This window comes from Phasianus colchicus, chromosome 11, assembly GCF_987193195.1.
Source record: "Phasianus colchicus chromosome 11, bPhaCol1.hap1.1, whole genome shotgun sequence".
Classification (NCBI taxonomy): Eukaryota; Metazoa; Chordata; class Aves; order Galliformes; family Phasianidae; genus Phasianus; species Phasianus colchicus.
In genome coordinates, this window is record NC_143446.1 from 5446760 (window position 1) to 5463870 (window position 17111).

Consider the following 17111-nt stretch of genomic DNA (forward strand, 5'->3'; position numbering starts at 1 on the left):
ACCAGTAAACACAGTTATCACTTCCCAGTATTCTGAGTCCTTCCTGTCATTTTGGTTGTGCATTTATACATCTAAAGGGTGGAATCATTTCTAGAAAGAAAAAAAGCAAAATAAAAATCTCTGTACGAACTGTGGTTCAGCTTTCCTCTGCTCAGATGCATAACCAGCCCAAACTTCAACTCCCAACACGTTTTCATCGGCCTGTATGTTGCTCTGCCAAGACTAATTGACAGCATGCACTTACCAAACAACCTTTAGGGCAGGGCGAGAGAGCTTCTCTACAGCTGGAGAAAGCAGTTAAACCGTTCTCCTCTAAGGTGATATCACACACTCTTGTTCACACTTGCAGTCACATGAAATGCAAATCACAAGATATGTGGATGCATAACTATTTAAACCCACGGCACTGAAACTGAAGGATAGAGCCCAGAACAGAAAGCATTTCCAAATATTTAATATATGTCTCAAGAAAAATTAAGTATGGCAGAGATACAGCAGTGCTGGAGTCAACACCACAAAATCCTGATGTATATTTATGTTTTATATTTCCAACAGTGATCACAGACTTCTTAAAGTAAATGAAATAAGAAGAGACTGGTCCTGGAAGATTAGTACTTAGCAGTGACCTTGCCCCTTTTCCCCCATGTTCTTTATGTTGCAACTCCATAATGTTGCAAAGTTTTGCAATACTTCTGTTTTTCCTAAAGCCCCATTCCTCCCAAGGGTATCTGGAGAAGTTGCACGCAATTTATTTTTTACCTTTTGAGCTTTTAATTCCAAAGAATAAACAAATAATCTTGTAAATTACATCTCAGAGCCCAACAGCTCAAAACTAGAAAGCAGTGAAAACTTTTCAATTGAAAATTTTTGAAGGTCGATCCTAAAGTGCTAAAATGTTCCGAGAACAAAAATTTTGAGTATTTATTCATCTGCATTGTTTTTAAACTATTTCCTTACATGTCTTATTCATCAAATGCCCTCCATCTTTTAGATATCTTCTGTCACAGGACAAGTTCACTATCTTGAGCTTTCTCTGAAGTTAGATATTTAGGAACCTCAAAACACAAAACTGAAGAAAGTAGCGTATGGAAATACTTGCAACAGACATTGTAAGTTATTTTTCACAAAGAGAAGAACTCAACCCAGCCAATCTGAAGCCACGTGATAAGTGTTCTTATTAAAATGTTTATCAAAAAAAAAGCTTAATTTTCTAAAATAGAAATTTTATGTGTGTAGCAATTTCTGTCTCTTAGGAACCCAGCAAACAGGAATATATTCAGTTTCCTCCTCAGGCAAGTATCACACCTATATCACGGCTGGAGAAATCAAGGCAGGAAGATGAGATTTACCTGGAGGCACAGAAGCTAGTCAATTCCTGACTCTCTACGCTGGGCCAAAGACCACACCTTGCTTTCATCCACTCCAGTAATTAAAAATAAAAGAATTCTTGGTCTGTGTATTCTTTTCAGGCAGAACCTGTCTGACCTGCTAATTTACTGACAATGTATATGAAAAGTCACAGGAGAGACAGCCAGCAGAGAATCTTGATTAAAAGAATCCTGGCCCTATACATTTCTTGCAGAATACCCACCTCCTTTTCCTTCTTCTGAACTGCGTTCATCCTGCATACCACCTTCTCCAAAAACTTTAGTTGTGGATGATGCAGGATATAAATTCTATCAACATTCCTGCTCTAAGGAGGGAATGCCTTCTCGTTAGTTAATTCAGTCGTTAAGAAAAAGACAAATAAATATGGTTCTGTCTTCCTATTTTTTCAGATCAAGGCAGAACAAAACATCTAAAAAGAAACTGCAAAGTGGTAGCCATTCACAGAAAGAATGCTTGGATTTCAGAGTCTTTCAGGGACCATGAGAGAGAAGAGCTGGTATTCTCACAAGCACGTGCAGCATGCATTTACCCTCTGCAGTCAGCTGCTTTCATAGAAGGGAGCAAAGGCAGCTAACTCTTGCCTGTAAATCCTAATTTGCAAGCCTAGCATTGCATTAACTGTAACGTTGCTGTGGACAGCCCTTGGGTAACTGGCTGAATTGCACATCATCTGACACACTTAGATTCTTCTTGCAAACTTTTACGCATCCAGGTGAGCACAATCTAATTCTTAACTTCAACTAAGAAAACACAGTTCAGCTTTGGTCTGAGAAAGACTTCCTCTCAGAGCTTCTCTGCATTTAAATTAGAATACGACTGACTCCCCCAAATACACAAAAGCTACTCAAAATAAGGACTTCATATTCACATAAATTACATAGAATAGAATTTCATAATACTGTTCATGGAAACAAGTATTGGAAATATCACAGTCTTGGTAGAAAAAAAATCTGCAGTACAGATGATCAAAATGCACTTCCCGAAACTTATCAGCAGAGTTCAGCTCCAAAGGAAAACATACCATCAGAATTATATCACATATCCATGCCAACACAGCTCTCCATGTGTACCATCATTTCCTTAGGGAAAATACCTTGCTGGGGTGGCCTGAAGAATGTAAACAGGTGCTGAAGCTGTGCCTGTGAATTTCCTTACATGAATAATCCTTCCCAACTCTAAAGCAAATAGGTCTTAATATTTTGTTAGATTGGAACAGATATACAATAATGAAATGAACATCATAAACATCACAGCAGAGCAACTGAGCTGCTTGCATAAAACAACACGCACATTATTCCCTGTCCAAAAAGGCTCTGTGACTTTTATTTCTATTGCATCCTATGCTACTAAGAAAACTGATCTCAGAAGAGCCATCTATCTTCTTTATACTCACTTGTTTTTCTCTGAACACAAAACATACACATGAAACACGAATTTCGTAAGTTTAGCACAATTTTTACAGACTAGTAATTACTCAACTTGCACTGCAGTCACTAATCTCATTCATTATTTACTGATAGGTCGTGACAGTTTCCTTTTACACACCACTTTCTTTTACCATTTTCTACACACTTACTGAAAACTGAAAGCTTCTATGACTTCAGAAGCTACTGAACTATTTATGCTGAGTGAAATTTCTCTCCAGTTGGACTAACACCAGAGAAAGCCATCACATTACATCTGAGTGTCAGTATTACACAACTTGTAATACTACTAGACAGGATAACCATCTTGGATTTAAAGCCTACTCGATTAAAGTTTTCTTTGCCTGCTAGAAGATAGAATTTTTATCAGGAATGAGTGCAGAGGAGACAATCCTAAGGAAACCAATCAGCCACACCAGCCAGCACAGCAGTTGGCTTGGGATTAAATAAAAAGAATGGTATCTGGGGACTATTAGAGATTATTGCATATTAGATAATTTGTTACATTTAGAATAAAAAATGACTATCAAAAAAGAATGACACAATTCAGTGAACTGTACTGCATAACAATCAAAATAAAATCTGCACCTTTGGATGTCATGGCAAAACGTTGAATAATATCATTTACCATAAACTCAGCAAGACAGTGATTCCAGATAAACAGCTGGAATTGCAGAGCGTCAGTAGATGACAGTGGGATCTCCCAAGTGAAACAACCACATGCAAAATTAATAGAAACATCAAGTTCTTGCTTTCATGCACTGACATGTTCCCACCAATACACACATTCCAATTAAAAAGCCTGTTCTTTAACTTATTTGGTTGAGCTGCAGTAAACTCTACTTGAATCAATCTGAATGGTTGTATATTGATGCAGTGTGTGTTAATTGTAAGAATAAACTCTGAGCTGATACTGTTTGGTCATCATAAAGGTTTGTAACAGTTCCACTAAGGTTGGCCTTCGTGTTAGTTTCCAAGCTGATACAACAGGACAAACAAACTGTAAAGGGCTACGAAACCAGCATCTGACAGTTTAAATAAATTCTGATTCCTTTGCAGTTGTGGAGAATTCTGCTCTACCATACCCAATGTGCACAGTGGAAAGGAGTCATCAGAAAATGACACGCTGCACAGAAACAGTGATTTGATTTCACAGAATGGTTCAAGTCAGAAGGGACCTTTAAGATCATCATCTGGTTCCAACCCCCTGCTATAGGCAGGGATGCCTCCCACTTCAGAGACTGAATTACAGAAGGCTCCTCAGTAGTGTGCCTGCCAGTCAGTGACAGGCAAACATCTCTGACCCACATGGGAAAAAGAGCCTGACTGGCACAGGTGCAAGGCAGAGCATCACAAAACTGGGGAAGCAGGGAGGCACGACCCGTTCACCTCCTTCCAAAGGTAAGACTCAGCTCATCTACTGAGCCTCACCCTCAGGCACTCAGCTCCTGAGGGCAGATTTCTGGGCTCAGCAGGAACTGGACCTCACAGTGAGAAAGAAGCATTCTACTGAGAAGTAGGAAGGCAAAGGCTAAAACAGCCCCTCGAAAATTCACACCACTGCAAAGAAATTGTGCTAAACGTGTACTAATGCAGGGCAACCCATCTCCTCATTTCTCCACCCCTATTTTACTACAGTTCTCACCACATCTCTCACTGTTAGCAATACACCTTCAAAAGAGCAAATCTCATATTGCAGCCAGGTACCTTTCAATTAAAGCTGATGGCCCAAACCTCTTTGTTCCACTTTTCTGGGCATATACTGAAACAAGGTATCTTCAAATTATTTCTTGCTATTTCAGCAAAAGGCTGAAGAAACTCACACTTAAACAAAACAAAGACAAACAAACAAAAATAAAACCACAAGAATGGCATATTACTTAATTACTGGCTAAAAGCATCTAATATTTAAAATATTTCACTGCATTAGTACAAATAATTTCAGTGCAATTTCTCAGAACTAAAATAATCTGCTATTTTACAAACGATATTAAGTGCATTTCCTCACATTAACACCAAAAGCATGAGGACACCAGTTCACAACGACCATTTAATTAAATAGTCAGCCCATGAACTCAATTCCAACAATGAGTCGCACGTTCATTTTCAGCCTGCAATCTCTTGCCCTTGTGCACAAACCAAAGAACTCCAGAACAATACTGCCTCCACAATGGCAGGTAAAAAGCAAATCCAAAGAAAGACTTCAGAGAGCCTCAGAGAGACACACTTATCACAAACACCAGCTCTCATTTGCATGTTCTGGAGGGCATAAAACAACTGTATGGATTAGGAATGAACGCAGCTCTCACATGTGCAAACCTCATGTGGAGAATTATGCAAAAATTACCCAAATGCGTGCAACCTTTAATACGTGGCTGCCTTCTGCAGCTGCCAGGACACAGGGTTATCAGCAGCTTGTGATCCTGAGGTATCTTTTGGTGATTTTATATACATATATATATCTCCATCCATCCATCCATCCATCCATCCATCCATCCATCCATCCTTTCAGGACTTAAACTGTGACAAGCCATTTATCAATATTGATTCATTCTTCTGTATTTGCAACAATTCTAATTTTAAAACAGCTGCCAGTTGGCCCTAAATACGAGGTTTCAACTATTAATTTTTCACAGTCTCAGTCTGAATGCACGTGCACAGCTGACTGTCTCATTTATACACAGACAGGTACTCTGTAAAAGCTGTTTGTGGGTCATAAACAAGAAGCCTTTTCTGCTGTTTTATCTTTTCTTTGTTTTAAATGAATGCGTGTGTGTAACTATTTTCTTTCATATGTTTGCTTTTAAGCACCAGCTTAAAAAAAAAAAAGCAAGACATAAAACAGCTCAAAGCAAAATTCTTCTCCTAGAAATATAAGTACAGAGTACGTAGAGAAAACCAATTAAATTTCGAAAGGTCAAGATCACAATATAACAAATTTAAGGAAGAAGAAAAATAAGAAAAAGATTAACATACAGCCATTCTAAAGCTCCTATGTCTGCCACTTCTTCTCATAAAATAATGGTTAGAAAAATTATAAGGGAAGGTCTGAAGAAGAAAATTTGAAATCTTACCAGCAGCGCTGGAAAACATGATCTCACATGAGTGCATATGGTTCTACCTCTACACTTACAGTTATTGCAGAGAGGTTCATCACTGCAGCCCAATGTCTACCACCTCATATCCTGCTGGCACATCACTTTCTGGCTTCTCATAACCACCAAAAACTAGCACAGCAAGGTCCCACAAATGTTAAATCCTGCTAGCGACCACCCGAGTCATCATTACTCTTCTCTACCAGAAGTTCACCTCTGACACTCCTTAAAAGTTAATTCTGGCTTGCAATGTTCATCCCATGCTGGACCCATGCATCTCATGCACCTATCCTGTTTGGAAAGTTACTTAGAGACGCCTGAGTGCTATCAGAAACAAAAGTACACTGCTGTTGTTCACAGCTGAAAGAAATAGTTAAGGAGAACATAAGTGCACACATTTGAACACCGTCACATTGCTAGGAGTGAACAGCCAAAAGCAGCAGTGAAAACCTACATTTTTCTACTGCCACAATCTCTCACTACCATTAACATCATGGTATGACTAAAAACAGACAGCAGCATTAATGTTTCTGCATTAAGGTCAGTGGAACAGCACATACTATCACTAACACTGTATTTTCAGAAGGAAAAAGAACATTAAAACAAATTATCAAAAGATCCAGATGCGTGTAAAAATAAACAGATCACCAGTAAAAAAATAAGGCTGGGTAAGTAAATTTACACTGAAGGCATGTAAGAGTAAAGACAACCAAATAAGATCCAAGCTATCACTTTAACATGGCATTGTGGTTATCAAGTGGATACATTAATTTGTTTGGTGCTCCTCTACCTACAGAAATCGAGATGTTAAGATTTTAAGGGAGAATTAAGTGCAAGAAAGTTTTCCCTCTCCCAAATGCAGGAAAATTCTTGGAACCTTTCAGCAAAGCTGCTGGCTGAGAACCCAATATTGTGCATGATTATTAATAAAAACAATTTTATTAGTAGTGGTAAAATAACAGAATTTTCATACAGCAGATTGACAAAACATGTGCATGTATGCCAAATGATGTTGTGAGTTACATCACAGAGTAAGAAGTTATGTTACTGAGCACCATAATAAGCACAGTAATAATTCACATATGTAAATCTGCTGCATGCTCTTTCCCATAATCCACGGCCAATCTATGAAATAAGGTCACAAAATACTTTTAGGAATCCCAACACAGATTCAACACCCATATTACATTCCATCACAGTGAGGCAGGCTGAACTGACATGCTTCGGGTGCGAGCCAACAAGTAACTGTCCATGGCTGAGAAACAACCTCCTTTCAGTACCTGCTGCAGATTTCTGCTGGTCACAGGATGTACAGCTCTCATATAGTAAAACATCTCTTATTCCAACAGGGAAGCAAATTATGACTCTCCCTAAAAATATATTAGGATACAATTTTAAAAGCTAACAGTTTATTACATGCTCTCCCTGCTGAGCGCTTATAGCTTACTTTAACTTCATTCCTTTCTCTGATCTTCTGTGGCCAACTCCTTGCCACTTCCACTTTCAAGAAGATACCATTAATTATCTGGTCTTCCACGTGTGTTTTTTGTTGTTGTTGTTTTGGGGTTTCATTTTTTTTTTTTTTTTTTAGTATCATACATGAAGAAGCACAGCAAACATTTTAGATGGGAATTTAATTATACATACTTCTCAATACCCAGCACATGCTTTGATATACTGGTGTAATACAAGTAAACATCATGAAAATACACTACTTTCAACCTGAAAGATTCTGCCTTCAAACTATGTAACAACTTGTTCTAATCATTCATTCTAATCAATCACAGAAGACTACTTCTGACACTATCTTCCTTTTGAAATACACTCAGTAGTTGTTACAAAAGGGGTTATCATGTGACATTTGGGTGAGTAACTAAAGAAGTTAAAAAGAAATTCATGAAATTTCATTCCTGATGTCAAACTACATTCCAATTCTTAACTATGCTGGCATGCTCTGGGAAGCAAGGAGCCAGTCTGTTCAGAAAGTTAAACTGACCTTTAAAGGCAAAACATCTGTTGAGAGTCATGAGAAGCTCAGCCCAAAGGATTAAGGCAGCTGAGGAGACATTAATGTAAGCAGTTATTGCTGTTACATTGGATGAAGTCTACCAAGTACCGTAGCCAGGAAGCAGCAGATAGGTCAGAGGTTTCAATCAAGATTAGATATCTGCCTACTTTAAAAAGAAAAAAAGGAGATTTTTATTAAAAGGATAGATTAAAAATTTGTAAATTGCTTTTTTCTTTATACTGAAAAAGCAAAACATCCATTACTTTCTTCCATATTCAAACCATGAAATAATTGACATTCTTAAGCTTTTTTTTTCCTTATTTCATCAATTCAAACAACTTTCTTAAGGACTACTATAGATGTTAATACAACAATTTTAAAACTATTTAACTATTCAACTATACTTCTAATAACAGAGCTCACAATTTTGGTATATAAGAATAGTTGTTAGGCAAATCTGGCATAACGAAACAATCCGTGTTGTGCCAGCATTTTGCAAAACGTGTTCTGAAATTGACTCAAAGACTGAGGCCCTCGCACAGTGAGCCCCTGGATTCCAATCAGAAGGCCAACACTGCTGAATTTTAACGTATTTGAAATGTAGACCACTATTGGAATGACACTGTCTACCGACAAGATAATTCTAAGGGCAACAACTACTGAAAGAGGTTCCATTTATATCATAATTAGGAGGTAAATTCAGCATGAGGGACATTAGGGTTTAAAAATACATATATATATAGGAGAGGAGACAGATGGAGCCATAGATGAACTGTTGCTCTTTTGCTGCTATGAGCCAGATATACCCTGGTTCTAAAGAACACAAATAAAGGCCAGAGATTTATCATAGTAAAGTTATAGCTGTAATACACAGACGTTCCCACATGAACCAAACAGACAAAAGAGGCATAACCCAGAAAATAAAAGCATAACCCAGAAAATAAAAGCCGTCACTACGGCCACAGTCACAGGAAAATTAAGCCTGCTACATGGGATAAAAGGAATCAATTTTAAAATGAGAACACAAGAACACACAAAAGCCTTTCTGTCCAGCTACTCTTTGGAATTTCTCATACAAAACAATAAATACATGCAAAACAAATTTAATTCCTGCATTATCAAGGTATTATCATCAGATATTGTTGGAGCAGATGGACAAGAATGCTTCGTAATACAGTTAAGGATTTTTTTTTGAGACAGATTTTAATTAATGAATCATTAAGTTTAAAATTGGAGCAGAAGTAAAAACAAAAACAACAACAATGGGTAATAAATCACTTCCCAACTTGCTAAGTACCAATCATTTCTCCTTTCAGGCTCATGGATGACAGACATTTCTGTAGTAGCGTTGTTTGTAACTACATTAAAGATTTGCCATAAGAATTATACAAGCAAGTTCATTTTTGGTTCGACAGCAAAAGAGGGACATTTATAAGTAAATCATTTGGGAGTTTGCTTCTTGGGAAGAAATACATTCTCTATAGCCTGAAGCAAAATATTGTTTTTTGTTTTTTAATCACAAGAAAAGAAATGAGTTTGTAAAATACGCCAGCAGGTAACTGGCTCTATTCTCCTTTTATTTCATTAGCCATCAACTACGACACTCATACGGGATTGGGAAAACCCATGTCCAGATCCCTCATCTTTCAAGTCAGAATCTCAATGGCAAATCATAAATAAAGTCCAGGTTATCAGCAAGGGAAGAGAAAATACCAAACATATGCTCATTAAGAACCTAGATCTATATCTGTTTACAACAGGACACCAAACACATTACAATCATTTCACAGAAGACTGCAGAACAGAAAAAGGAGTCAGCGACCTCAATTTTAACCCCACAGTCCTCGTAAAGAAATTAACTTCACTAAGGTAACATTTTGTACGAAACCAACGTGTTTAAATAAAGTCAGCCTTTGATTCAGCACAAGGTCGTTAAATCAAAAATGAACACAGTGCTTTCTGAATCCTCCTTTCTTAAACACAGGCTTTGAATTTGCTTCCAGCAAAACGTACTTCCTTATTTGCCTGCTTGCGTAAACAAAATGAAGAACTGTTACACTGCACCAAAGACATTCTCGTTCCCAAAAAGTCCTGCTCTGCCATCTGGAAAATGAGTAACAGTCACTCCAGAACGGATGGCATCTGGTGGATAGAACCTGAGCAACGGGAGGACAGCATGCCTATTGGCAAGAGCCAGCCAGGGAGTTGTAAAGCCTCCCTACTTCGTACCTTTTCAGACTCAAGGATAAGAGGCTGCAATAAGTACAAACACGATCAAGTAAGAGAAAGGACAGACAGCAGAAAATGGCCCAAATCCAAAGCATTTTCTCTCTAATTCTGCCCTAAATGAGAATGCACTAGCTTTTCATGTGTGACACAGCATGTGTCCAAGCACGCCCTGATTCTCTGTGTTCTTACAGATGTGGAAAGAAGATCCTGGGAAAGCAGCCTGCATTTCACGAGTCAGCCTGCAGCACTCCTAGCTGAGGAAGAACTTGGTTAGTTTTTTAATGAAATAAAACAATCCACTACATAAAAATGGCCATGTTTTTTCACAAGCTAGTATATTCTGCCTAGCTGTAAAAAATCCCCCATTCCCAATCACCCAGCATAAAAAACTGAACAATCCCACAACGACTGAATAATTTTCCCCATATTTTTCCCCAAGCTCAGACAATAACAAATATTTAGTTCTGTAGAATAGACCAAACCGAGCACAAAGTCCCAGATATCCTGTTTCAGAGACTACAGCCATTTAGAAGCATGTGCATTGACAAGTTCCACATGCTTGCGTATGTGCTATCATGCTTAACAATATGGTATTCACTCAGCTGCAGTTTTCAGAGCAGTGGTTGGTATCTGATGACAAATTCCATTCTAGTAAGAAGATTCTTTTCCCTCTCTGTGCCAAACAACATTTAAAGAGATAGTGTTTCAGCAAACATAATTTCCTTGGAGGTAATGCCACCAATCACTGCAAACACTGTATCACCAATTAGGTAGAAGGGATTCAGAAAGAAAAGACTTATTGTCTGGCTGACACGGCTCGGAACTCGGAGCAGCTGGTTTGTGCCCAAGCCACACTGGCTCAGAAAACATCTGCTATGCTGAAGGATGCTACAGCACGGTTATCAACTGTACCCAGATAACGTCTTCAAAACGTTTTAAAATTAATTTTCAAAATACATATTTAGACACTTTGTTCCTGAAGGCATTACCATCACTCCACTGAGTATGCTAATGGTGTTCTGCTGCTGTTAAAACACATCTAGGCGCCAGGCAGACAACAGCCCCATTTTCCAGCCTATTTAACAAGTTGAAAACATAGCGCTACTCATTCTTTATTTCCTTGCTACAATAAACTTTGAGGGAGAATAAAGGGTGAAGGTCTGTGGAGATAAGAGTATGGGGGTGGGAGGGAAGCACATCAAGGAATAAGTTTTCCCTTTTAACGCTCCTAATTTCAAGAAAATCCTAAGAATGAGGAGATGGCCCTGATATCATTTCACAAAAAGCTCCTCTCTGAACGTATTAAGGTCAGCTATAAAGTGTTTTTGGAAAACAAAGAGCAGAAGGTCAGGAATTCAGCCATTGGAGTATTTTATGGGAGGGAAAAAAAGAAAAAAGAAAAAAAGATGAACTGATACTTAAAAACACAGAAATATTAATATTTTCCTAGTCTATATGGTTCATAAATCTCAACGCATAATACTACACGTCATTACTCACAGCATTTTCTTATTTAAGGCTTTTGGTATTCATGCAGCACCAAGAGATGACTCAGGCTGCATTTCAACGATTGAACCACATATGTTTTTCCATCACACTGCTACCAAACAGAAACATCACACTTCCATACTTCTCTTCCTTTCAGTACTAACAGATGAGTTATGCCACAAATTCTACTCCAAAACTAACAGGACTCCTTCTTTCCCCATCATTGATTAAATAAATGACTAACTGACAAAGCCAGTTTTAACACCTTCAATAGCTGCTGAGGGATTACAAACATAAATATTACTGCTTAGGAATCAGATTTTCCTCTGGAAAGCTTAAGTTTCTGTTTTGCTAAACACAGCAGATAAGCTCTGACCATAAGAGCAGTTTTTAATTCATAAAAATTATCCATCTCTTCATTGCAAAATAGATTAGGGCTGGAATTTTAAAGCACAATAATTTTTCTGTATTAGACATACCAACTACACAGTCTAGCTTAATTATTTGAAATTGATTAAACTAAGCCACATAAAAGGAACTACTGCCAAAGAATAATAGTCATCACGGGCAAGAAGTGCAGAATAGCAATTCCAGGCTTACATGTAGAAAAAGGATATCACATGCAACTCCTCCACATGTTCAAGAAGAACAGCTTGATCAAAGATCATCCTTCTTTTAAACGTAGTCCCCTATTGCAGTGTTCAAAAATGTAAATGAAGACTCAGTTGTTATGGAATCAGTACAATGTACTTGAATGCAAAGCTATTACCCTGAACATTCTTGTGCCATTTATGAGCTGTTTCCAAATCTTTCATTTCCTTGTGGAAGTATATTGTCTTCTGTTTCCAAAACCAGACTTTTCATTATGTTATCCTGAGAGGGTAAGAAACAGCATGTTTTTTCTCTCCTCCATTCCCATGTTCATGAACTGGAATGGCTCATTGGAAAGAGGTATAAACAACATGTTACAGGACAAATACTCAGTGTTGGCAATGCATTCTGTGTGTGCAAGCTCCTTCCCTCAATATTTTTTCTCAATAACAACATTATGCTTTCACATCACTGTTTATAGTTGAAAGACCAATTCTCAAAATCCTTATTTTTACACAAGATAAATACAAAATAACACTTCACAATGTTTGAACATCTGCACTGTTATGGGAGGGAAAACTGCATTTCCAGTAATGAGTTTCTAAGATATTACCATCAGAAATTGGTCTTCTCAAATTAGCCACCGTAAATACTAAAAATATAAAGATCAATACAACTCCAGTAAGGGTGTTTTAGGGAAAGAAGAACAGAAGAGCAGCATCAAAAATCTCATAGTAAACTTGACTTTTGCATCTCTACCGTAACCAACATTCAGTCAGGTTTCTAGCTCTAGTAACATTAAAAAGACACCATGCACACACAGGCCTTACAGATGCTCACTTCATATAAAGCCCACTGAACAAAGCTTGGGGAGGGGGGGAAAGCACCAAGCAGCAACACCTTACAAATGCCACTTACAGATGAAGAGTCACACATTACCTCCCCTGGAACAGCTGCTCATAAACAGCACCGACTTACAACATCCTTTCCTTTCTGCACTGGCAGTTCAGTGATTGGTGACAAGTCTTCAACTGACAAATTAGCTCTTTGTAAATCTTATTATTTACCTTAGATGACCATAAGCACATTCACGAGAAGATTTACTGATCCATTGGAACCTAAGCACTCATCTCTTCAGAGCATCCTCATGTCAGGAAAGCACATTGCTTCAGTTCTTTTGTCTCCATTCAAAAAATAAAAAAATTTCAAGCACGAAATGTGTAAAGGACATCAGGAATTGTCCTTTAGACAAACTTCTGTTCCAGCACAAAAATAAAAGACTCTGGGTAAGACACTAATGTCTTTATTAGCCTGCATTGTGACTGTGATATTGGCAACTACGTAGAATTCAATATGGGATATACAGACATAGAGAAGAACCAGTGCTAAAACTGCAGGGGGGGAATGCCAGGCACTTCACTGGAAAGCTCAAGGATGTCTGCCCAATTCAGGCCAAAGACTAACTTCAGCCTCTTACTATCCATTCTGCATCACAAAGTGAGCAACACTTGCTGGTACAATTTCCACAGCTCAACAAACAAACAAACAAAGTTCAGCAACTGGCCTGGGCTATCATTTCTTCCTTCTAGCAGCCTTTTACACAATAGCATGATTGGTGCACAGTGCAGTGTGCACAGCAACGGGACAAACTCAGAACGATCTAAGGCAGAAGTTGCAGAGTGGTATAAATCTAATTAAGTCGAAGTAGTAAAACTAAAGGAATGTAAATTAGAACCAGACACACACCAGCTTCCTCACATGCAAGTTGCACTGAATCAGACTTCCTCTGGATTCTCTGAACACAGCCCAACATTCCTACCCCATGGAACTCAAAATCAAATTCAAACTAGAGAACTTCGGCTGTAGGCAACAACAACAAAAAAATGCATCTCAAACTTAAGAAAATTGAGAATGCATACCAAAAATATGCGAGGACTACTCCAAAAGTAGTGCCTCCAATTTTATGTAGTAAAAATAAGTAGTCAAAGGAAAACAGGCCAAGCTTTTGTCCTCCCTGCAAGTTTGCAAGTTAGCTTACAAGAGAAATTTCCCAAGCCAAAATCACAGAGAAATTTTCTTGAGGTCTTTCACTGCTGTTCATTTTACTCCTAACAGTCAACAGCTGTAGCATTAAACTAAATCATCCCACTGCAGTAGGATCAATACAAATTCAGTCCTTATCTAGCAGAGAAGTGAACATGAAAGAACAACAACAGCAATACTCACTATAAAACCTAGAGACAATAATAGAAAAGAGCTCATGAGAGTATAAAACCACCACTGCTCAAATTTCTTCAATAGTGAGCTACTGTTATCTTGAATATTGAATGGACAAACGTGATGGAACTTCATCTTCAAACACGCAGCGTTTGTTTACTTCTGCAAGTACTTCAATAAGCTGATTAGCAGCAGTAGTAAATGAATTCTTTTATAAAACATTCAAAGCTTTCACTTGTCAAAAAAAAAAAAAAGTACACAGAATCAAAGAGCAAAGATTAAAAAGAACAGTGGAATTCATCTTAAGAGGTGATGATGCACAGAAGCTGCACACAAAAGCAATTTAAAAGCCAGAAAGGCATTTTTCTAGTTAGTATCAATGCAGGTTGATAGCCAAGAAACATACACTACTCAGAAAAAAAACTGAAAAACAAAGTTATTACTCACACACCATACTAAAAAGTACAGCTGCAATTTGCCATAAGTGAAAACATTCTGCTGACATTGGCTAGCACACCTCAGACATTTAATGTGAATGCTAAGAGAAGTGAAAATGCTACCCATACGATTGGCAACACGTTACTCCATTGCTGCAACTGACATTTACCAAGCTAGCATCCTGAGCTCACCATTTACTAGCACTGAAAGGAAAATGAAATGTTCATTACTAATTCTAACAGTTTATCTCCTAGTTTTTATGAGCTGGAATCTTTGCCCATCCATCCATGCACACCCAGTTACGTGTTCTTACAAGAGAATAGACCTAGCTGAAAACATTGAGGAGTGTGAGTTCTCAAATCCTCCTTAGTTGGACAGCAGCTCCACTACAATTTCTTTATCTACTAACAATGCAAAAGTAATTAGGAAAAGTTGGGCACCCTTCTATAGATGGCTAAGCACATTTTTAAAGTGATAGGAATTACTGTTTTGCATACATTGCATGCATTATACTGTTTTTGCATTTGAGGAAGACCACGTTTTAAGGGCATCTAAAGACATCTTCCTACATGTCAGATTCAGAAAGCTGCAAAAATGAGCAAAGCCAACTCCTAGGCTAATACACAGCGCAAACATAAGTATCTGGATCCAAGAAATAGAGAACTAAGTTTCAGACTTACGTTTCTCGTCATCAGCATGTACTAGAGAGGCTGCTCTTGATAAAACATCCAATGGAGTCTCCATTCCTCTCTGGATCCTGGAAAATTCAGAGAGGAGGTCTTAAATTTTACAATGCTTTAACAGTACACAGTTATTTGGTCACTAAATTACAAACACTAGAAATTCTATCATCTTGCCTGCTTCATTTTTTAAGGTTTTCTTCCTTTCCACATGCCTTCCTCCCACCCAGACAGCTACACAACACAATATCCAAGGATGCAACTCGCCTGGACAGCTGGCACAATGACCCACATCAGCTTAAGATTGCTTTAGATCCAGAGTCTTCAATACATTTGGACCCCATATTCTCCTATGCCCAAAGTGAAATTATCTAAAGCTTGTAAGCTATTAAGATGCTTTCTTACTCATGAATGTATGGTCAAGCCTTCAGTGTGCATCTGTGTGCCACAGACAGAAAACTGTAACTTATGTCATCACCATCACACCTCAGTAACTTCTTGCACCTGTTCTTTCCCCACACAACTCGTATTATTCCCATACTGAAAAAATTAACCCCATCCCATAACAACGTACATTTTAGGAGCTTACTAAGCAACAGTCTCTCCCACAAAATAAAATAAAATGAAGTTAATAAAGTTTATCTAAGTGCCACATAAACGGCTTCAAAACTGAAATGCTTTCTATGTAAGAAGATATGAAAGTGAAAGTAAAGAGGAAAGTAGCACATGGTCAAGATGCTTTCAGTGAAAGGCCAGCAACTCCTATCTGTTTTACAACAAGGCAACTGCAGAGACAGAACTGTTAGGAAAACAAATGGAGGAACAGAGACAACCCTAAGGCTGCTCACAGTGTCTTTGCTGTTTTGGTTTTTTTCCTTCCCAAAGCCTGTATGACAGACTGTCATAAAAAACTGCTCACTGTAATTTTCTCTTTTATTTCCAAATCACACTGAAAAGTAAGAAGAGAAAAAGAAAAAAGGGAGATCTCAAACAGAGAAATCTCAGACACGTGTACATGGGCTTAACAACAAGCACATGTTTGGGAAGCCATTTCTTTGACTTTGCACAATGAACGATAAACCTCACGATCCTCCCTCCCTCTTCCTGAATAAAGTCAAAGACTCTAAAATGAATCAAAGATTTTAAAGGATAAAGGATCCTTAAGTACACTTACATTTCCATATATTTTTCCAAAAAAGAATTAAATCCAGTCTTGTTTCCACAGAACTGCCAAGAAGGATGGAGAAACTTGCAATAACCAAGCATCACGCTCAAGGATAAAGACATTCTTCCTTGCTGTCAGAACCAGCTTCTGCTCAAGGGCGGTACTTTAACTCAGACAGAGCAGTCAGCTCTTTTCTTTAAAGGCAGTATAGGTAGGCAACACAGTTTAGAAAATAAGGTCTTAGACTCTGATTTTACAAAATCTGTCTTAACTAAATATTTCTTTGTATCATTTTCAACTTCTCCCTCTTCCAAATCAAAGCAATTCACTAAGGAAATCTCCATCACTGCACCCTGATCTCTTAGCCAGGGATGCTTGGTTCTTTTC

The 17111-nt window shown here is 38.0% G+C and overlaps 1 protein-coding gene across 1 annotated transcript in view; it reads right to left on the reverse strand.

Annotated features, from left to right (window-relative positions):
- Nucleotides 1–17111, reverse strand: part of VGLL4 (vestigial like family member 4) — an 80280-nt gene that overhangs the window by 57984 nt on the left and 5185 nt on the right. Inside the window, exon 2 of the mRNA XM_031609118.2 lies at nt 15560–15636. Coding sequence (XP_031464978.1) covers nt 15560–15623 — 64 coding nt within the window. The 5' untranslated portion in view covers nt 15624–15636. The remainder of the gene's footprint in view (nt 1–15559; nt 15637–17111) is intronic.